Source organism: Leopardus geoffroyi, chromosome A2, assembly GCF_018350155.1.
Source record: "Leopardus geoffroyi isolate Oge1 chromosome A2, O.geoffroyi_Oge1_pat1.0, whole genome shotgun sequence".
In the NCBI taxonomy this organism is placed as follows: Eukaryota; Metazoa; Chordata; class Mammalia; order Carnivora; family Felidae; genus Leopardus; species Leopardus geoffroyi.
In genome coordinates this window covers 94344790-94366882 of record NC_059331.1, presented here as the reverse complement: position 1 = coordinate 94366882, position 22093 = coordinate 94344790, and the positions used below count along the sequence as shown (strand labels likewise).

The 22093-nt window shown below is 37.7% G+C and overlaps 1 protein-coding gene across 3 annotated transcripts in view; it reads left to right on the top strand.

Annotated features, from left to right (window-relative positions):
* FAM237B (family with sequence similarity 237 member B) overlaps window positions 1–19117 on the top strand; it is a 29261-nt gene extending 10144 nt beyond the window's left edge. For 2 of the 3 annotated variants that reach the window (XM_045497006.1, XM_045497007.1), the window contains 4 exons: window positions 8920–9082; window positions 16857–17002; window positions 17153–17229; window positions 18725–19117. In XM_045497006.1, coding sequence (XP_045352962.1) covers window positions 18728–19117 — 390 coding nt within the window. In that variant the 5' untranslated portion in view covers window positions 8920–9082; window positions 16857–17002; window positions 17153–17229; window positions 18725–18727. The remainder of the gene's footprint in view (window positions 1–8919; window positions 9083–16856; window positions 17003–17152; window positions 17230–18724) is intronic. The other variant, XM_045497008.1, reaches the window with a different exon arrangement.
* The last annotated feature ends 2976 nt before the right edge of the window (window positions 19118–22093 follow it).

The following is a 22093-nucleotide window of genomic DNA, read 5'->3' as shown; positions in this document are numbered from 1 at the left end:
ATTTTGATAGGGATTGCACTGAATATGTAGAGTGCTTTGGCTAGTATTAACATTTTAACAATATTTGTTCTTCCAATCTGTGAGCATGGGATTTTTTCCATTTTTGTGTCTTCTTCAATTTCTTTCATAAGCTTTCTATAGTTTTCAGTGTATAGATTTTTCACCTCTTTGGTTAGGTTTATTCCTAGATATTTTATGCAATTGTAGATATTTTGGTGCAATTGTAAATGGGATCGATTCTTTGACTTCTCTTTCTGTTGCTTCATTACTGGTGTATAGAAATGCAACTGATTTCTTTGCATTGGTTTTATATCCTGTCATTTCTCTTCTTAATAATATCTTCATTAATAATATAGTTGTGGGGAACTAAAGAATGTGTTAATAGGAATTTTTTTCTCTTTACAACTTTTCTGTTACAATAACATTTATTTGTGGATGAAATTTCCTCCCTTGTTATCATTTTTCCCCTTCTGAAATGTGAAGGAATTAATAATCCTTCAAGTAAACCTCTATAGGCTGATGTTGGACTATAAGAACTGCTCTCTTGTATGCCATTAATTTCAAATTTGGACTTCTCTTTGCCTACTGTGTCAGGAATGATTACATCTCTTCATTAAGGAAATTATCTCTCATATGAAATGTCATCTTAGAAAAAAATGTTAATATTGTCATTTGTCTTGCCATGTAAGACTTCTGACAGAATATTCTCCAATAGATGAAAGGTGTTTTCTTTTATCATAGAAAAATGGTGTCTTATAGCTGATGAATGCATTTTGTTAAAAGAAGGTGAGATCTGTCATGTATGGAAATTACAGCTCAAAGAGGAGAGAAAACAACTACCTCACTTTTGTATTACTTCCTTCTAAGATACTAAACTGTTGCAACAAGAAAACAAAGATTACTACTTATAAAACATTACTCTGAAGCTAGATATAAAAGGCTGTAACAGAATTAAAGAGGACATTAAATTGAATAATCTTGATCCATTTTATTTACATAGGCAGATAGGAATTGCGACTGAGTCAAAGCTATGATCCGCCCAGGTCAACATTTTACTAACAACAGTAGCCAAGTTGATAAAAACTGTTATGCAAGTGCTAGTCATAATATCTGAGAATTTCAGATGAAATTGTAGAAATCAGAAAGTTGAATTCATTGAGTTGTTTTGTCCCATCACATTTTGTAAGTCTTAAATACATCCAGCTTCACTTCATGTCTTTTTAAATAGGGCCATGATTGGGGTTGAGGTGAATCACTGTTTTCTTTCTCATGGTATTTTTGTGAAGGGCATGACTGGTAATTTTATACCATGTCTATTCAGCTGTAACTATGGTTTCTAGAATTTCTTTCCCTTTAGTAGTTTCAATTTAGAGTTGGCCATTAAAGATATTGCATGAGGGGCACCTGGGTGGCTCAGTCGGTTGGGTGTCTGACTGGCTCAGGTCATGATCTCACGGTTCATGAGTTTGAGCCCCGCGTTGGGCTCTGTGCTGACAGGTTGGAGCCTGGAGCCTGCTTCGGATTCTGTATCTCCCTCTCTCTGCTCCTCCCCCATTCACGCTCTGCCTCTCTCTCTCTCCCAAAAATAAATAAAGCATAAAAAAAATTATTGCATGAGATTTGGAAGGGGGCAGCAACAGCCATTATATTCAGAAGGTTGATGCAGGGCCCCAGGCAACATTGCTCGATACATGCTTGCATACTTGCACGTTTGTGAACTTGTGTGTGTGTGTGTGTGTGTGTGTGTGTGTGTGTGTGTGGTTACTGAAGTGCTGGTTCACCATGTTCACATGGATTAGCATCCAGTCCCACGGTTTCTCTAGCTCCCATGAGATCTCCTTCAGCTTTTCCAGTTCCTGGGCATGGATAGCAAGATGGTCAAAGGCAGCAACTTCTTCTGCAGGTCCAAGGAGCTTCCTTGGAGTTTGACATAAGTGACCAGCATAGGTTCCAGTTTGTACTTATGGAAGAAAAAATGTATTCTTACTTTACCCTACTGTCTGTCCAGCGTTTATTCCTGACTCTCTGACCTACTGACTTACAATGACTTTAGAACCTCCCTCTCACCTCCCCCAGACACAAAGGCAGTTACCTTCCACAGAGTTTTTCACACCTCTTTTTGTGGTCCATTGTAATTGCCTTTTCTCTAATCTTCCAACTATTTGCATTCTGATCTTTCATTCCTCACCTTCTCTCACAATTGTGTAAATTATAAAACCTATAGTAAATCTCTTATTCCACAGTGTTCTGTTTTCCCAATTGAAATGCAGCTAACATATTGCCTATTTATAGAAAGGATCACAAGAGATACCCTTAGTTATACCTCAGTGGGAGAGCTCAAAAAACCCAAGGTAAAAGATGTCCCTTGGACATGGCAAATAAGATGTCTGTTTAGCTTGGCAAGGGAGACCAGGAAGGCCACTGCATAGCCTACACCAAGGAATGCCAAAATATCTTAAATATAACAAGGAAATTAAAAAGGAATCCAGAAGTTTTTCAGACCTACCTTATATGTATTTATATTCTCAATGAAATAACGTTAAAAAGACTAACTCTTAAATGTGCCCTTTTCTTTACATATGTTTTACATTCTCTAATAACTTAATCTCTATTCTCTGCTTTCACGTAATTGCAGATGCAAAAGAAAGGAAAAAGAAAAGCCAGAAGGCAAGATGCTAAGAAGTGCCTAACTTTATTTTCCAAAGTTCTAAACTTGTGCATGCTCCCAGTTAAAGTCTGTGTGAACATATACACTAAGTTTTCATTCCATTTAAGGCCATTCAAGGATCCCTGTCTTGGTTATTAGCATCATCATTCATGTAACTGATAAAGCCAAAATCCTCAGTCAATCTTGTTTCCAACTCTTCCTGGCTTCTCACATCCAAACCATCAGTGAATCTGACCAAACTTAAATATTTCCAAGTTCCAATAACCTCTCACCACCTTCACTCTTACACTTACTTACCTTCTTCTTGTACTGTAGTAAAAGCCTCTTAGTTGATAACCCTGCTTCTACCCTTGACCCCTTTGGTCCATGCTCTACAGAGTGGTCTGTGGGAGCCTTTGAACATATAAATCAGATAATTTTCTTTTCTATCTTAAAATTTGCCAGCATCTGCCAATTGCAACTAGGATAAAATCCACAGTTTTAAGGTCCCACATGTCCTGGCCTCTGGCAATTTGTCTATGATGCTCTCTTGAACACATTAAGTGTGTACCCATTTTGCTAGCTATTCCCTCTGCTTGGCATGTTCTAACACATGCCAAGTGTTGTCTTACCTTGTCTTATCTTCTTGGCCAACTGTTACCACTTCAGCCCCAACATAAAATGTCATCTTTTCAGAGATCTCTTCTGGAACCCTTATGTCTAAGATAGTGACCTATAAGTCACTTTGTTTTTTAAATTTTTATAAATCTTGCCACTTTCTGCAATAATCCCTATTATTTGTATAGTTGTTAATTGTCTGTCTCTCTCCCCTAGGGCCTTGTCTACTTGTTTGCCAGTGCAACCATATAACCTAGCTCAGTACCTGGCAAGAAGTGCTTATCAAGTATTTTTGAATGAATGGTGATTTTCCTTTATAAAAAAAATATGAAATTTGTTTATATTGTTATAATTACATTCCTAGTTTTTAGAACATGTTCTTATAGAAACTTACAGAAACCTGTACATATTTACTGTGAAGACTTATATTGCCTGCCTCTAATGGGAATCTGGATTGTTTAGAATCACAGTGATTAGAAATAACAAGAATCTGTAGTTCCCTTTTCCAACTGCTGTCTAAATGCCTCCTGTACCAGCATATCATTCTTCCTATAACTGTCCCCTTCAGGAAGCTGGTCCATCATTATGGGAAACATGTAAACCCCTGAACCCTAAAACTGTCCTTTGACTTTTCTGCCCTTAAATTTACCATGGTATTGCCTGGCCCACAATTATCCCCAATTAGTCATACTTTGTTTTTTATTGGCTGTGTTTTTGATGATGTCCAATCCACTTTAGGTCTTTTAAATGGTAACTCCCCCCCAAAAAATGAAATCTAGGGGGCTGAATGTGCTATGTTACTCAGGGATTCTAGCAAAAAATTAACATAAGATATGAATTTGAAAACACTATTTCCTCTAATCTCAAAAAGACTAAGCATCAAATCGTTCTCTATCTCTACCCAGGATAGTTTAGAGGAACCCAATAGTCATAGTCTGTAAAATAGTTCCAGGAAGCTTCTCTGTATCTATTATTTCAGAATTCACAGATAGATCTAGATCTAGATCCCAATCACCTCTAACAAAATCCACCATATCTAATAGGGAAACTCTAAAATACAGTGCTCTATTCTTATTAGTATAATACAGATAAACTTTTTAATTAATTACTTAGTTGTATAGGGAAGTCATAATTACTAGATTTGTGAACATTTGTAGTCTATCTCTTCTTGAAAATTGGCCTACACTTAAGAGAAAGGATTCTTTCTTTCTTTCTTTCTTTTTGGTCACTTGGGGCTATCATTTGGTCTCCTAAATTCAAGTGTAGGTCTAAACAAACACACTTTCTGAAACCAGAAAGGCTATGTGCAGCTACATAATAAAAAGCTACAGAAGCAAGAAAGAGAAAAGGTGGTAAGAAAGGGCATACAGGGAAACTGTCAGAGAAGTTTTGGGAGGCAGGGAGCTCAGAGTGGAGAAGAATTAGAGTTTCTGGGAATAGCTATGGTTTTAGAGAATATTAAGAGGAATGGTGATAGACTAAGAAGGTTTTAAGAAAGCACTCTCTCCCTTTGACATTTTCTGTCAGTGAGAAGACCTACACTACTGGGCACTGAATGTGTGTCTAGTCTGGGTCATGTGGAGTACCAGATGACCTGATCCAACCCGAATAAAGATTGTATTTGTGTTATATTAGTTTGCCATTTGACTTTGCAGAACAGTTCTTCTTTATGCCTGGTATCTTTTTCTGTTGCTGGACGTTGTTCTTTACTCTTTTGCATTCTTCTTCATTCTCTGTCTGGTTCCTGGTGTACAGCCTTCCCTTGTGCCTGCACTGTGGACCTACAGAGAAGGCGCACAAAGGGAGCTGCAACCCTCTGGGTACAGAAGCTTCACTTCCTAGAGTGTTGGTTAATGCATTCTGTTTTCAACTCTTATCTTTTAAAGAGATTTAGCAGCAAAGTGTGGCTCTAGAAGATTATTTTATTCTTATACAATATTTATACTTAGACACTTTGCCAGATAATCCCATCTGCTTCTTAATAGGTCTCTCATTTTTAGTTAAAATAATTGTTTCAACTACTTTTCATAAATAGGACCTTTACTGCCCAGAATTCTATACCCTATCATGGTGTTAGATACCCAGATTTCCAATTTTCCTTAAATTTGGGTATAATTTTACTTGTTTCATACTGAGCCTAGCATTTAGTTGAAACTTCCAATAGAAAGGAAATTTCACAATTGAGATAAATGTGGAGATGTAGCACCCAGATCTCTTCAAGGAAGAACATGTTGCCTCACCTTCTGAGAGTGATATTAACAAATAGCCTTTGGCTGTAGGCCCCTTCAAGGATTGTCTCAGCTGCAAAATCCATTTTGCCCAAGGGTGTATCCATCCAGACATGGTCTTCCAATAACTAACAGAGGAAGGGTTAAAAGGGATGACCCATTTGACAACATGGCTAACCAGTGGGCCATTTCAGCTTCAGGACTTCCCATGGAGTTCACTGAAAACACTGGGAATTCATCACAGCTCAGCTTTTCCTTCTGCCCAGTCCTGCTTCCTTTCCCTCCATCCTACAGGTATTGATCCCAAGATCACTCCCTAACAAACATTCTGCCCCACAAATGCTATCACAGAATCTGCTTCCTGGAGAAGTCAACCTGTGACAGTGATTCTTAAGGTTCAAAAAACATTCTGCTTATTGAGAAGAGATGTAAAGCCTAATTTTTTCTTCAAAACTAGGAAATCATTGCTAATTTTTAAGTACAAGTAAAGGTTAAAAGGTTACTACTAATGTAGATCTTTGCTTTCAAAATATCTGCTTACTTTTCTTATATATAACATTTTTTTCCTTTAAAAATTAAACATTTTAATCCTTTCACTGCTTAAAGATTTTTATGGTATAAGGACATAAGTTTATGAGGAAATAATTGCGAATAGATATTTGCTTTCATTTTAGTAGTATTTTCAATGGAGCCCATAATAATTTAGAATTTCTAGTGATTTGGATGGAGCATTAATTGCTGTCTATGAGAAAATCATGAATAGAATTTTAAAATGCTTTAATATGAATAAAATGTCCTTAGAATGTATTCCATTTTAAAATCACTCTTTTTTTATTACAAAGTAATACAACTCAAAATATTATAAATAAAAGAAAAAAAAACCTTAAATTCTATCATCCAGAGAAGTAACAATTACTTATTTTTGTATATGTTATTTTAGCTTTTGGAATAGACATTAATATTAGATGATCTTTTTGTATGTGTGTATGCTAATTTCAGTTTTTAAGATACTTAATAAAATATATCTTTTCTGAAGCTCTGTTTTTAGCACTTTGCTAGCAAAGTCCTTAAAAAGTAATGAAAAGTTATAACATTTCTTTGGCAATATTTTATAATATAGAATTTTGACTAACACTGGGTGTCACTCTAATGAATTCAAACTAGTGATATTTATTACACCTAAGAAAGTTCCCTGGGGTGCCTGGGTGGCTCAGTCGGTTAGGTGTCCGACTTCAGCTCAGGTCATGATCTCGCGGTCCGTGAGTTCGAGCCCCACATCGGGCTCTGTGCTGATAGCTTGGAGCCTGGAGCCTGCTTCGGATTCTGTGACTCCTTCTCTCTCTGCCCCTCCCCTCTCACTGTCTCTCTTTCAAAAATAAATAAACATCAAAAAAAAAAAAAAAATTCCCTGAATTGTTGTGTTGGGCTCTGTGCTGAGCCTGCTTATGATTCTTTGTCTCCTTTTGTCCCTCTCCCCTGCTTGCACTCAATCTCTCTCTCTCTGTCTCAAACAACAAAATTTTTTGAAGAAGTCACCAGATGAATTTAACAACAGAATGTAGATGACAAAACAGAGCCAGGAATATTGAAGATAAGTCAATAGAAATTAACCTGAAGAACACAAAAAAATGTTGAAATAAAAATAAACAGTAAACACATATCAAAAAGTCTAAGATGCATGTAACTGGGGGTCTCAGAAGAAGATGAGAGAGAGGAAAAATGGGCAGAAACAATACCTAAGGAAAACATGGCTGAATATTTTCCAAATTTGGTGAAAGATATAAATTTACACATTCAAGAAGTACAACAAACCCAACAGTATAAATACAAAGAAAACTGCATCTATCATAAAGAATTGGCTGGCCTTTGTCCCTGGTTCCTAGGAGGTAACCTCTAAGTCTTTGGAATTTCTTTGAATGACAGGAATGTCTTTATTATTTATTATGGTCCCCCGGGACCTTACTTGAGTTTATGCTAATGAGATGACTCAGGGGGGCTGGCCACACCAGAAAGATTAACTATGTAATTTACATGTAACCATGTAATTCTGAAAGATGTCAGAGAACCATAGTACATTGCATACAAGGGAGCCCACTGTCAACATATACTTTTAGTTTTCTTTATCTGAAAATATATTTTATTTCACCCTTATTCTTGTAAGATCATTTTCACAAGATGTAGAAATTCTGAGTTGATACGGTTTTGTTCCCCTCTCCCCTCCACCACTTTAAAGATGATGTTCCACCTGTTTTCTAGTCTGCATTACTTTTATGATGAGAAGTTGTCAATCATTCAGTTCATAATTCCCTTGTATGTAATGTACCATTGTTCTCTGCCATCTTTTAGAATGTGTTACTTTTCTAAAATTTAATGATAATATGCCTAGTTGTGTGTACTACAACTACAACTCTAATGCTCAGTACCCAGATTTAGGTCAAATTTCACAAGTTAAGGGCACAATCCTCCCCTCACTTCAGAAATTATCTGAAATTCCAGGCTTCCTAGACCACCTGTGCCTTTGACCCACTAGCTATATATTTAAGGGTTCCCACTACCCTTAAAGTTCTACAATTCACTAGAATGACTCATGGAACTCAGGGAAGCCCTATATTTATAACTACAGTTCTTTCTACAAGAAATATTAGGGAGGCTCTTCAGGCTAAAGAGAAATAAAAACATGTAAATTTAGGTCTTGGCAGAGAGGGGGAATGAAGAGCACTGGAAATTATAACATTGTATCATGACGTTTATAATGTACACAGATGTAGTACATTTGACAACTTTAGCAAAAAGGATGCAAGGGTGAGTAAATGAACTACTTTGTAAGATTTCTACATGTTACATGAATCAATTCAATATTAATCCTAAATATCCTGTGAAAAGTGAAGGATACATATTGTGATCCTTAACCACTACAAAATAATGCAAACAGGTAAAATTAGGATCCTGGAATACATAATAATTGTATACTTTCTATATTGCAGCTAAACTAAAGATAAAGATAAAGTAAACCTAAAATACACTTTTATTTCTTTTTCTTCTTAAACAATGTCAACAATATTTTCTACTAATTTTTTGGCAAGAGTAAGGATTAGTGATTTTTTTCAACTTTTCTCCTGAACTTTTTCTCTTATTTCCAGAGACAGTATTCTGTTCATCTTTGTCTCTGTGTTCCTGAAAAAATTATGCCTTCTAATTTCCCTTCAATTAGTCACAGTCAAGGAGTGCTTGTTTTCTCTGCAGGGTACTTATTGGTTTCAACTTCATTTCCTGCTCTTTCTCCCTAAGGTCATTGAATCACATTTTGATAAATACATCATTATTAAGGTTTACTAGAGGCAATTGCAATTGTAGATGTTTTAAATTAATGTCTTTCATTATAATGAGTCAGAAGATCAATGAATTGGAAAATTATTCTTTTTGTAGGTATTCAGCATTAGTCAGTCAACATGTCCCTGCTGTGTGTGTGGAGTGCTCTTCTAAATTCTGTGGGGTGTGATGATGGTAGTATTTCCTGGAGAAGCATGCTGTATAAAGGAGAACTGGAATAAACACAAGTGTGACAGAACTGCAACTAAGTGATTGGAAGGTAGGAAGAATGGTGGGTTGGGGGGAATGACTAGACTACTACTGGCCTGACTAAACCAGGCAGTCTTCACAGGCAACACTAGAGTTCTGCAAGACTTGGGTTTGACAGATCTTCCTACATGGAGGGAATATTATGGATATGAAGTAGAAATGAGCTTAAAAATATTTATTGAGTGCCTATTGTATTATATGCCAGTAACTAGAAAAATATGAAATAAATGTAGTATTTTTTATAAACTAGTAGGAAAGATGACACGTTTTCATAGAAAAAAGACAACATAGGTAGTATAGATGCCAAATACAAATAGGAATAGATGCCAAGGAATGTAATGAAAATGAACACCTAGGTGCAGAAGTAAGACTGAATTAAGTAGAAGGGACTTTGAAGTAGGTTAGGGCCTAATGTGACAGAAAATGAGAGATGCTCTATCATACAACTCAGAGATGGAGTCTCTGGATGGCCAGGGTTGTGCTGTGAACAGATGATCATGATAGGATGGTGATGAATATACTGCTGCCGGTGACGGTGATTTTAATAAAAATAATGCATGTCTTTGAAAACATATCTGCTTAGTTAAAGGTTTTGCTTTGGATATAATGATAAATTAGTTGGATTAGTTAACTTGGCTTTACAGATACTGACTGTTAAATCTAAACTTCTGCATGAATTTTTCATAGCTATTTTAAAATGGATTGTGTGTTTTTGAATTTCACTACTGCGCCTTCTTTTTGCCAAATGAAAAATCTTATTTCAAGACCAGTTCTCCTAACCTTCTCTAAAGTGTTTGACTAACTGCTGTCTTCTGGTTCTCCTCCTCCTCCTCCTCCTCCTCCTCCTCCTCCTCCTCCTCCTCCTCCTCCTCCTCCTCTTCCTCCACTTCCTCCTCCTCCCTCTCCTCTTCCTTCTTCTCCTTCTCCTTTCTCCTTTCTTCTTCTTCCTCTTCCTCTTCATCCTCCTCCTCTTCCTCCTCCTCCTGCTCTTCCTCTTTCTGCCTTCTCCTTTTTTTTTTCCTATTATTAAGTAGGCTCCATGACCAATGTTAGACTTGAACTCATGCCCCTGAGATCAATAGTTATATACATACTCTACCAGGCACCCCTGCTTCTTGAATTATACCTTCTGTTTTAGTCTGTTTGGGCTGCTACAACAAAATACCAAAGACTGGGTCATTACTGTGTCCTCACATGTTAGAAGGCACTAAGGATCTCTCTGGAGCCCATTTTATAAAACACTAATCTCATTCATGAGGGTTCCATCCTCATGACTTAAGTCTCTCCAAGGCCTAGTGCCATCACCTTTATGGGTTAGGACCTCAACATATGAATTTTGAGGGGACACAAACATTCAGACCATAGCATCCTCCCTTTGGTTCTGTGATATTATACTATCCTAGAGCTTATATAGACTGAGTGTTCTTTCTCTCCTTCCTTCATTGATTCCATTTGCAGTTCATAGACTCCCTAAATTTGGGCATAGTCCTCCATCTTCTCAACTGTATCTTATCAATGTATATTCTCAAAGCAGCAATTTTCTATCAAAATAGAGACCTTTCAACTTAATTATATTTCTAGCTAAATTTTAGATATTCCAGAAAATCCAAAATCAATTCTAATGCAACAAATACTAAATCAAACTTATCCTCCCCACTAATCACCTCCCTTTCCATCTTTCATATTTGTTATTGTCATGCCCATAGGCAGGTATGCTAAAAACATTAGTTTTCTTCTCTTTCCATTTCAAATCATTGTGACCAGTCAGCAAGTTTTGTCTTTCTGTATTTGAAATATATTAGGCTCTCATTATCCTAACACTTTTATTATACACTATTCAATAATATAAAGGAATATACAAAACATACATATGTTGGAAACCATAGTCATAATGACTAATCAATCCACCATTCATTGAAGCTCTGTATACATTCTTCTAGATCTTTTTTTTTTTTAAATGTCTATTTATTTTTGAGAGAGAGCAAGCAAGTGCACATGGGAGGGGCAGAGAGAGAGAGAGAGATAGAGACAGAGGATCAGAATCAGGCTCTGTGATGACAGTAGAGAGCCTGAGGCAGAGCTCAAACTCCCAAACTCTGAGGTCATGACCTGAGCCAAAGTTGGACGCTTAAGTGACTGAGCCATCCAGGTGCCCCCACTCTTTCTAGATCTCATTCCCTTGTATACCCAAACTTAACCATTCTCCTGAATTTCATGTTAATCATGTTCTTACTATTAAAATTATTTTATAATATACATGTATTTGTAAAGAAAATATGGTTTCATTTTGTTTGTCTTTGAAATTTATAAAAATGGTATTTTCTGAAAATTATTTTTTCATCTATAATGAGTATAGCTGGAGTCTATTCATTTTCACTACACAGTAACATCCTAGTGTGAGAACATATCACAGTTAATTTATCCTTTCTCCTGTTAATGGTCATTTTGACTGTTTCTAAGTTTTTTTGCTTTTATGAACACTGTTGCTAAGAATATTCCATTCTAGTGTATGTCTCTTGGTACCCACATGCAAGAATTTCTTCAAGATATATTCCTGGAGGGGTGCCTAGGTGGCTCAGTCAGTTGAGCATCCAACTTCAGCCCAGGTCATAATCTTACAGTTTGTGGGTTTAAGCCCCACATTGGGCTCTGTGCTGACAGCTCAGAGCCTAGAGCCTGCTTTGGATTCTGTGTCTCTGTCTCTCTCTGACCTTCCCTGCATGTGCTTTGCCTTTCTCTGTCTCACAAAAATAAATATTAAAAAATTAAATACACACACACACACACACACACACTCCTGGAGTGAAAAGACATCTTGCAGGTTATGTGCTTGTTCAAATTACAAGATAGTGCCAACTTGTGTTCTAGACTAATCAAATCAATTCATGCTTTCTTAGCTGTGTGACAGTGCCTGTTGCTTCATGTGATGGTTAATTATATGAGTATATTTGACTGGGACATTGGGTACCCAGATATTTGGTTACATGGGATTTCTGTGTGAATCTATTAGAGTGTTCTTGGATGAGATGAGCTTTTGAATTGGTAAACTGAGCAAAGAAGGTTGGTTGCCTTCTTCCATGTGGGTGGGCATCATCCAATGTCTTGGGGGTCTAAATAGAACAAAAAGGCAGAGGGAGAGAGAATTGCCTGACTTACTGAGGTGGGATATTGGGTTTTTTTCTTTCCCTTGGATTGGGACTTAGTCCTGTTGACTCTCCTGGTTCTCAGGTCTTTGGACTTGGACTGAAACTACACCATCAGATTTCCTGGATCATCAGCTTATAGAAGGCAGATCATGAGATGTCTGAGCCTCCATAATTACATGAGCTAATTCCTTGTAACAAATCTCTTTAAATATATAAAGTCATATATATATTTTTTCTATGTTTCTCTGGAGGACCCTGACTAATATACTTTACATGCTTACCAATACTTGGATATTGCTAGACTTCTTTATTTTTGCAGCCTGAAAGGTATTAGTTCATATCTGATTGTGGTCTTAATTTACACTTTCTGCTTGCAGTAAGGTTATGAATATGTTTATGTATTCATTCATTATGCTTTATTTATAAAATGGCTCTTTAAGCCTTTTGCTGAGTTTTCTATTATGATATCTGTGCTTTTCTTGTTGATTCCATGGAAAACTCTTAGATCCTAACTGCAATCTGTTTGTGGTTTTGTGTACTGTAATTATTGTCTCCCAGATTACAGTTATTTTTTATTTTTACTTATGATGTCTTGTGATTAACAGAACACTAATTTAAATGTAGTTAAATATAGTAATTTTTATGGTTGGCACTACTTGTATTTTGTGTAAGAAATTCTTACCAAACTCAAGATCAGAAAGATAGTCTGCTGAATTTCTTCTTAAAGTTGTAATGCTTTGTTTTCACATTTAAATTCTTAATTTACCTGTGATTGATTTTTGTGATAGTATGAGGTAGAAATCCACTTTGATTTTCTCCAAATGGATAACCAATTGTCCTAGCCTTATTTATTGAAGAAACCACTGTTTTCCTACAGATCTACTATATTGATTTTATCACATACACAGTCTCCATAAATGTGTAGGTCTGTCTCCAGGCTGTTTAACCTACTCCATTGTCGATTTATCTATTTCTGAAGCAATAGCACCCTATTTAATTACCTGTGAGTCCCTCTTTTTTTTTTTTAATGTTTTTTTATTTATTTTTGACAGAGAGAGAGAGAGAGACAGAGCATGAGCGAGGGAGGCACAGAGAGAGAGGGAGGGACAGAATATGAAGAGACAGAATCAGGCTCCAGGCTCTGAGCTGTCAGCACAGAGCCTGACGCAGGGCTTGAACTCACAAACTGCGAGATCATGACCTGAGTCGAAGTCAGACGCTCAACCGACTGAACCACCCAGGCACCCCACATCTTTCCTCTTTTAATCGACAAATTCAGGCCATATATGTTTATTGTGATTATTGATTTAGTTCTTCCATTTTAAATGTGCTTTCTACTTGTCATTTTTTCTATGATTTTTTTCACCTCTATTCTTGCTTTCTTGAGTTCCTATTTGTTAACCTGTTTTTCTTTCTTTTTAAAAAATATATATTCAACTTTATTTCATTAGAAAAATTCATTTAAGCCACATGGTGGCCATAATGCTATGTCCTGAGCTGGCTTAACCATCCCACTGTCCCCTTCAGACCAATGTATGAACATACACACTATGTTGAAGAAGGGACTTTAACATGTGAAACAATGAGACTTGGACACTGACTACTCCCTCATCCCCCTCCCTATAGCCAACCCACCCACTGCTTCAACTGTTATCTGCACATAGACAAGCCCTCATGGAAGAGAGGCTGAACACCAAATAAGATGACCATAAGTTACCCAAGTCCAAAGAAACTCTTGGCAGATGTTGAGGAAACAATGATGAAAATGACACCATCTCCCAAAAGCTGAATGTGAAGCACAAACCGACGTCTAAGAGATGTCAGAGCCATGTTGCCAAGGGCAGCAAATCTTACAGCAGAACCCAGGGAGAAGAGTGACATCACTCCATCCCAAAGTTATAGGCAACACACTCACACCTATGTATTAAACAGGCTCTTTATCCCAGACAAGGAGCATCCAGAGAGAGAGGCCCTTCAAGGACCGATTAATAATTCTGATAACACTGATACTCTCATCTTGCCTTTCCAGACATTTGACACCTGGATGGATATGCTTAGGTCAGTATTCCAAGGTTATAGCTGGTGGAGGGAGGTCTTATCCACACCCCACACCTCTGGAAGGCGCTTGGGGCTGTGTGCTAGCTAGTTGACCTCTGGTGGTCCTAGCTAGTTGACCTCTGGTAGTCCAGGAGCTCTCAGGAAATAGGTTCTCCAGGAAGCCCCCAGGGACTCCCTCAGTTTAATAAAGATGGAGAGCAGAGTCAGCACCACACCTAAGAGGTAGAGGTTCAACAATAGGCTTCATGGCTGAGATGATACTACTCCTTTGTAGAGTAGCAGAGCTGTCTTCTGCTTCTGGAACTTCTCTGGATTCTCCAGGAGGACAGGCCTGCAGTGGCCTGCTTGCTGTAACAGTGGGTCATGTTAGAGTTGGGAGAAAAGTCAGTCAACCCTAGATGACTCAAAGGACAAAAATGTAGCCTACAGCAAAGCACAGAGGAAGACTGCCTATACTGCTCACAAATCAATCTGTTTTTTCGTATTCAGTTTTTACTTTCCACCTGTTCAAAATCTTTGTTCTTTTTTTCTGTCATTTAGAAACTACCAAAGAAATTTTACATACATATTTAACAACTTTACAAAGTGTAATTCAATATCTTACCTTTCACCATACATATTTATTGACAAATTCCAAATTTACTATGTCTCACTTTTCTAATCCTCCTCCTTTTTTTTCTCCTTTGCTTTCTTTTCCTTACCCTTTGGTTCTTCTTTCTCTTCTATTCCCTTCTTCTTTCCTTGGAGATTTCACTTTCTTGATTACTCAACAATAATTTAAAAAGTACATTTGGGGGCGCCTGGGTGGCGCAGTCGGTTAAGCGTCCGACTTCAGCCAGGTCACGATCTCGCGGTCCGTGGGTTCGAGCCCCGCGTCGGGCTCTGGCCTGATGGCTCAGAGCCTGGAGCCTGTTTCCGATTCTGTGTCTCCCTCTCTCTCTGCCCCTCCCCCGTTCATGCTCTGTCTCTCTCTGTCCCAAAAATAAATAAACGTTGAAAAAAAAAATTTAAAAAAAAAAAAAAAAAGTACATTTGTCATCATTTAGGCAATTTCTATTTATAATGTAGCAGTGGACCCTGGAGAGAAATCAGTCACATTGTAGATATGTTTTCTCATTGACTTGAGGGTAGAACCAAGAGCAGAATTTCTGGATCATTTTCAGGTTAAAGAAATTATGCCAGTTTTCTTCTATGGTGCTTATACTTACTAGCTGACACTCTTCTCAAAAGTATATGAAAATATTCATTTGCTCAAAAATTTGCTAACATTGTATAATATCAAATGCTTCAATTTTTGTTAAACTTTAATGAGAGAAAACAATGCATTATCTCCTTGAATGTGAGCATCTTTTCTCATATATACTGGATTTGGGGTATTACTCTTCTGTGAATTGATGGTTTATATCCTGAGTATATAGGAGTGGAATGCCCAAGGCCCAGTCAAATTGGGCAACAGCTTTGGTGGTTGAAGAATTCTTTGGGAGAGTGCAGGGTTTAAACTTCAGATAGAATGCTGAATGTTGGATTAGGTAACTTTTAATGTCTCTGCTAACTTTAAGAGGCCATGGTTAATAGTGGACTGAAATGCCTGGAAACCTAGAGCTGAAGAAAATCTGGTATGAGATGGATTTGTGTGTGTTCTACCTAATCAGAGTAAATGACTCACTCTGCAGTTCTGTTTTGTACAGGAGCTAGTCCTAGAGATGGAAGGGACATGGAAGGGTATTGCCAGGGCAAGACTAATAATGATGGCTGCACTCATATAATGAGGAGGGCAGAGTGCAGCTTTTTGTATAATGGTAGAGTTGGGAGAAGTGAGCTTTAGAGAAGACAACTGCTGGGAAATTGGCTGTTGAGTTTGGCCCATAATCTTAACCATCCCAGCTCAAGAACCAGTGAGGAAAGGGTGACCTGCTTAAGGGTAAGTTGGGTTAAGACAACTAGCTTTGGGTTCGTTTCCCTTACAGCTCCATGTAATGATTACTTTTGGGATTTGGGGATAGAAGTCAGACTTAAACATACAGTCCAAACGATGTGTCAAGGCTGAGATTGATGCACAATATACAGATATTTAAGGGACTTGCCCAAAGTCTTCATTCTACCAAAGACTAAAGAAAACTATCTTCTCAAAGTTAAACACTGTGTATTTAGGTAGAGGGGAAGATAACGTTGCAATGTGTATGTGTTACTATTAATAATTTAAATGGTGCTTCGCTAGAGGTTAGAACTCATCAAGGAGGTTCATTTCAATAGGGTCCATAGCCTTACGAAAGTTTTTCTCTGGACAGGAGAATAGGGTGTGAAGGCTGGGTGGGTGCAGGGAGGAGACAGCTGGAATATATAGTGGACTGACTGCTGTGATGGATCTTCTCAAAGGCAGAAAGGTAGAAGGGAGGGGGGAGGGCGAGGAAGACCTGAGCAACTGTAATTTCAAAATTGGGAGGAGGGCATGACAGGAGCAGCAACAGAGGGCAGGGAGTGGCGGGTCCAGTGGGTGCCCAGTGTGGGAAGGTGGGCAAGATGAGAGCTGGGTCTCGGCAGCGTGACCACCCACTCTCTGCCCCCTCACTCTTTCCCTAGAAAAGGAGCGTGGTTTCGGGCTGCGCGCTGACTAGGGCGCCACTCGCGAGGCCGCAACAGAGCCCGCAGCGCCGCCATCGGCGAGCCAGAGCCTTCCAGACCCGGAGCATCGAACTGCGGACACCCTTCAGCTGGGCGAGTTTGAGGTGCTCGCGGCGCGCGTAGAGGATCGCGTGGAGGGCAGCTTCCCGCCTTTCGCCTGCCACTGGGGTGGGACCTGGTTGGGCAAGGGGTGGGAGCCGGGAGGGCCGGGGGTCGTCTGGAGCCTTCTGAGTCCTCTTGTCCCTACCTGGCAGGAGCCGCCTGCAACCTTCGAGGGAGCTCAGCGCACACAGAACACCGCGCTGGAAGCGCGCCTCGGCGCAGACAAGAGGTACTCCATTTCCGCTCGGGCTCCCTCTTGCGAGCGAGTCCAGATGACCCTACCTGGAGGAGGGCACTAGTGGGGAGTGTAACCTGAAATTCTCGTGGAAGAAAATTCTCAGGCCCCAGCCAGTCATTTCCTTTTAGAACTTCTATCATACATTTGACACTGCCAGCTCAGTTTGGGAATCTGCACAGATTTTGACGATGTGAAAAGACCTGAATAAGCAAAGTTTTTTGTTTTATTTTTTTCTTTTGTCTCTTTACCCTAAATTATTTTGGAGGAGATGTCAGACGGTGGTATATGGGTAAGGAGGTGGTGAGTCTTCTGGATTTGTCCCCCCTCTCCACGCCTCGGCCATGGCTGTCAAGGTTGTGTCAGGGACTTTTCCAATGCCAGCTCTGTAGCAATTCAAAGCCAATTTAGTCCTTGACGTCCACTCATGTAGCCAGTTTACTGAGTGATGATTTGGCAGGGAAACTTGAACAAAGACCATTAGAAAATGGCAAGATTTTGCTGAATGTCATTGGCCCTACACTATGTCATATTAGCTCATATCACCTTTATTGTCTTCCTGCTCCTAAAGGTATGTCTGTTTAATCTTCTGCAAACAGATCCTGAACAACCTGAGAGTAGCCAGTGACCCACCAGACATCAGTGCATAACAAATATTTGTCAATGAATAGAAATGGAAGAAGTGTCAGTAACTTTGAAACTTTAAATGGTGCTCGAACATCCAACACCACTTGGGTTAATAGATTGGTTACATCTAAAATTTAGGGGAAAAAAACACCTTTTTCTCATGGTTACACATGGAATAGCCTGTTCTGATTCACTTAGTTGGAATGTGTTGTGGTAGGAGTCTTAGATACGGACACAGGAGACCTGAGAATGTGCATAGCCATATCAGTTGAGAATTTTTCTAATTTGTAAAGGTTGGAGCATATGTTTTTAAAGATTTCTTTCAGGGGTGTCTGGGTGGCTTACTCAGTTAAGCATCCAACTTCAACTCAGGTCATGGTCTCACGGCTCGTGAGTTCAAGCCCCACATCGGGTTCTGTGCTGACAGCTCTGAGCCTGGAGCCTACTTAAGATTCTGTGTCTCCCTCTCTCTCTGCCTCTCCCCTGCTTGTGCTGTGTCTCTCTTTCTAAAATAAATAAACATTAAAAAAAAATTTTAAACAAAGATTTCTTTCAGCTCAAAAAGTCTGTGATGAAATGAATCCATCACATCTTCAAAAACAAGTATTGCATTTCAGTGGCTGCTGAAGACTTTATCAGAACATTGGTAAATAGATTGTAACTGTATCTTTTCAAAACAAGGTTTGAGAGTCAGCAACTTAGAGGAAAATCAACAAATACATAGTAGACAAATTTGGCTTGATCAAAAACACATACATATATATGTCTTTGTAAAATTTTAGGTTTAAATAGATCATTGAATAATTGAATAATTTTCTTTTTAACTTAAAAATATATTCCCTCATTTTTTTTTTCTCTATAGAATATGGGTTTTGCCACAAGAGGACAGTTCTACCTACCACTGGGCTGCATGATGCTGATCAATCTGATTAATGCTGACTTTGAATTTCAAAAGGGGGTGCTTGCCAGTATCAGCCCAGGCATCACAGAAGATATTGATTTCCAATGCTGGAATTCTTGCTCTTTGACATTGATAGATCTCAAGGAACTCAAGATACAGCACAATGTGGATGCTTTCTGGAATTTCATGTTGTTTTTGCAAAAATCCCAGCGGCCTAGACATTATAATGTCTTCTTAAGCATAGCTCAGGATTTCTGGGACATGTATATAGACTGCTTGCTCTCACGATCTCATGGAATGGGCAGAAGACAGGTGATGCCTCCCAAGTATAATTTTCCGCAGAACAGGAGGTAATTTAAATGTATACTTAAGAGAATAGAAGTTTAATTTTCTTTATTTTTTTGAGTTTTTATTTTGAGAGAGAGAGAGAGAAAGAGACAGAGGGAGAGAGAGAATCCTAAGCAGGCTCCGTGCTGTCAGCACAGAGCCCCACATGGGGCTCTAACTCACCTACCATATCATGACCTGAGCCAAAGTTGGACGCTTAACCGACTGAACCACCCAGGTGCCCCCAGCAGTTCAGCCTTCTTAAAAATTCAACATTTAATCATTTTTGCCAATAAGCTAGCAAATTTGCCTTATTTTTTCCTAATTATTGACTTTGATTTTCATTTTTACTGATTTTATATTATTTAGAAACCGCAGGAGCTCTGATATACAGACACATGATCTAAATGATCTTGAGATATAATACATTTGGTAGATCATTAAAATTATTACCTTATTTTTTCCCACAAATAGTTCATGAGAAATCTGTTTAACATCATAGTTATTCATATTGCATTTATTGAAGAAATTTTAAAGATAGGACATATAATTAGGCTTTTTAAATTAAGTTTTTCAATAGGGTTATTTAAAAGGATGAAATCTTAAAAGTCATTTTATAGTGAGTATTAACAATTTCTCCTCTCTAATATTATATGACTGGATTTTACAAAACATGAGTTTTACATAGAAGATAGAGAACATGGAAAATACCTCAAGCAAAGTGACATCAACCTGAAGGTTTAATTCTGTCAGTATTTCTGAAGTCAAATATTTCTTATAGTATTTATCAAAATTGTTATTTCTAGTTCTTTAATATTTATGAAAGTTGTATTTTTGTTGATGTGATGTGTAAATGCTTTATGGCTATTGAATTAGCATTTCCATCTTTTCAGGTAATTTGTCAATATTTTTTTTATTTGGAAGGCATATCTGTAAAGCATCTTTAAAGAAAACATTTAAAATGCAAATGCAATATATTATTAAATATAATAGTTGAGAGAGTAATGCTGTGACTAATTTTTTAAGGTATCTTATATGTAATATTGACTTTAAATTGTGCCAAAATAAATGCCAGTATTGTCCTAAAAAGTAATATTTGATTTTGATGTCATGTACTGAGTGGCTTCTGAAATGTGCATTTCATCTCCAAGCCATCCTATATATTAAAGTGTTTTTCTATGCATTAAGGACTAAAATTTTTTACGTTCTCACTTTTATTGGCTTAATTAAAAAAAAACAAACAGAAAGGTAGTAAGAAACTTCATTTTAGTAAAGTGAAGTTTGGTAGAATTTTGGTTTTTAGGTACTAGCTCAGTTTTTCTTTTTAAATGTATTTCCTACATACATCTCACATCTTATTCCAAAGAGGATGTGAAGCTTTAAAAATATATAACAAACAATAGGATAACATGAAGTAGATGAGGAAATTTAGATGATGGGAAATAAAGACAGGAAACTAATAATATGTAGTTGTATTTTGGATGAATACTTTTAAATGCATGTTATAAAAGCCTATACCTTTGATAAAAAGGTAGGTGTAAGTTTGGTCTGACTTTTCTACTTCTAAAGGTGAAGGACTCATGAGCGTTTTCAAGATTCACACTTAAAAAGTTTTTTTTTTTTTTTAATGTTTATTCATTTTGAGAGGGAGAGAGAGGGGGAGAGAATCCCAAGCAGGCTCCACACTGTTAGCACAGAGTCCTACATGGAGCTTGACTCAGGAACTGACATCAGGATCTGAGCTGACATCAAAAGTGGGATGCTTAACTGACTGAGCCATGCAGGTGCCCTCACTCTGTTGATAAGAAAAACCAAACAACATGTTTAGGAGAAGCCCAGCCTTTGCTAGGACTAAAAACCAATAAAGATGACAGGTTTTCATAATGGCTACCATGGGATACAGCACTGTGTTTTCAAGTATCCTGGCAATGACAGATTCCCTTCAATGCAAGCTGATGTCACCACACCCAAACTCAATTAAATATAAATAATTTTAAAAGTAGCAAAAATAATACTGAACAAATGGGCAACCGTCCGATGATTTGACTTGATCCAAGAATAAACATTAAATGGTGGAGTGGGGGCTGACATTCTTTGGTTATGGATCACTTTGAAATTCTGATAAAGCTATAGACACTTTAACAAGGAGTTTTATGTACACAGTGTCATCATTTTGTGTATGATTTTGGGGGGAGGGGTCCATGAACCTCAGGTTAAGAATCTCCAATATTAAAGAATAAATGGTTTGCATGGCTTTCAAGTATTATTTTATAAAAATTATTTCATATAACTGAGTTTTGTATAATGAGATTCTAGATAATATAAGGTTGTCAGTCTAATAAATTCCTATATTGAAAATATTTTATCTTGCCAATTAAGGACAGATCCCTAAGCTCATAAAATTAGCTGGTTGGAGGGTAGGTCTTATGCTCAGATGACCAGAAAGATACATAAAAAAACTGCCTAATTCATTTCCTGCAGGTGGAGGCATAGGGTCATGACTTTCCTTAGAGGATATCTCTCTTTTACAACCTGTGGGTAAATGATTGAAGCTCAAAAATTCAATGTCATAAAGCAAAACCAGATAATTTTAGCCTAAAAAATTGTTCAACTAGTTGTTATCAATCATAGTTGTCATACAATTTTTTATTGCAGCAATTATTAACTTTTCAGTGTTAATAAAATTGTTAGCCATCCAAAATAGGTTAATTGAAAATGGCTTCCTAGATCACCTAACTGAATTAACAGGCTACATTGGATTATTAAAAATAGTAAAAAGGACATTTGCCAAAACGGGCAGTCTGGTTTTAGAGCAGTTCATCTTAAGTCTTTTTGCTGGTAGTTAGATACCATGTTCTGTTAAAAATCCCCTCCCTCCCCAGCAATTTTTGGCACAAATCATGCCATTTTTATATAGAAAGATATATTATGTTTTCATCGTTCATTCATTCACAAAAACGTATTGAGCTTGTAGGTATACTGCTGAATAATCCTTGACTCACA